At 28.3% G+C, this 942-nt stretch overlaps 1 protein-coding gene across 1 annotated transcript in view; it reads right to left on the reverse strand.

Annotated features, from left to right (window-relative positions):
• Nucleotides 1-5: 5 nt before the first annotated feature.
• LOC103308770 (receptor expression-enhancing protein 6-like) overlaps nt 6-942 on the reverse strand; it is a 3,491-nt gene continuing 2,554 nt past the window's right edge. The window contains exon 2 of the mRNA XM_029492550.1: nt 6-96. Within this exon, the coding sequence (XP_029348410.1) occupies nt 6-96 (91 nt within the window). The remainder of the gene's footprint in view (nt 97-942) is intronic.

The raw sequence follows: 942 nt of genomic DNA on the forward strand, positions 1-942 counted from the left end.
AATTTCTAAATACTTTCGTTTTCGATTATTTCAATTATCCTATCTACCGTTTCTCTAGCTATTGTTTCAAATTCGTCATTAACGTTATTTTCTGAACTATTGTTCATTAATATTTGTTTATTTATTTATTTAATATTTTACTCTAATATATTTAACGTTTAATTTTATTAATATAATCTCATTTAAAATAATCTCAATTAATTTTTTATATATACTTATTTTATTCGATTTGGTCTTTTAAATTCTACTAGGGGCTTCTACTTGGGCTAGGCGTTTTAGACATGGGCTAAGGACTTTAAACATGGGCTAGGGACTTTAAACATGGGCTTCAAAATCTACACGTGTTTTATACAATGGAGTAGCTAATTCCAAGGGAGTTGTACTTGAATAAATAAGATGAACTCAATAATATGCCCTCAATAATCAACAATAAATATAATCTCAACAATAATCTCAATAATTCACAATAACTCTCAATATAGTATGCCCTTTTAATAATTCATAACTTCAATAATAATCTCAATAAATGCCTTTTTATAACTCACAAAATAATCTTCAATAATAATCAACAAATGCCCTTTAATAATTCACAAAATAATCTTCAACAATAATCAATGAATGCCCTTTAATAATAATTTCAATAAATTGCCCTTCAATAATAATTTCAATATATGCCGTCTCTAATAATACCCTTTATAATAACTTCAATAATAATTTAATAATACGCCCTTCTATATTTTAATTATTTTCCCTAACTACGATGGACCAATAGACCAAAGGAGACGGTTATATAAAATATGCTTACAAAATTGCTGTATTCATCTCGTTGCTTGATCTCTCTCGTCGTAGTTGAATTGTAACAAAAGTTCGGTCTTCCCAGAGTCATTGAATTGAAGCGTGCACTCCTCAGTTCACCGGTGATCCACGATAAGTGAAGTTGCC

This window comes from Acyrthosiphon pisum, unplaced genomic scaffold, assembly GCF_005508785.2.
Source record: "Acyrthosiphon pisum isolate AL4f unplaced genomic scaffold, pea_aphid_22Mar2018_4r6ur Scaffold_21701;HRSCAF=24638, whole genome shotgun sequence".
NCBI lineage: Eukaryota > Metazoa > Arthropoda > Insecta > Hemiptera > Aphididae > Acyrthosiphon > Acyrthosiphon pisum.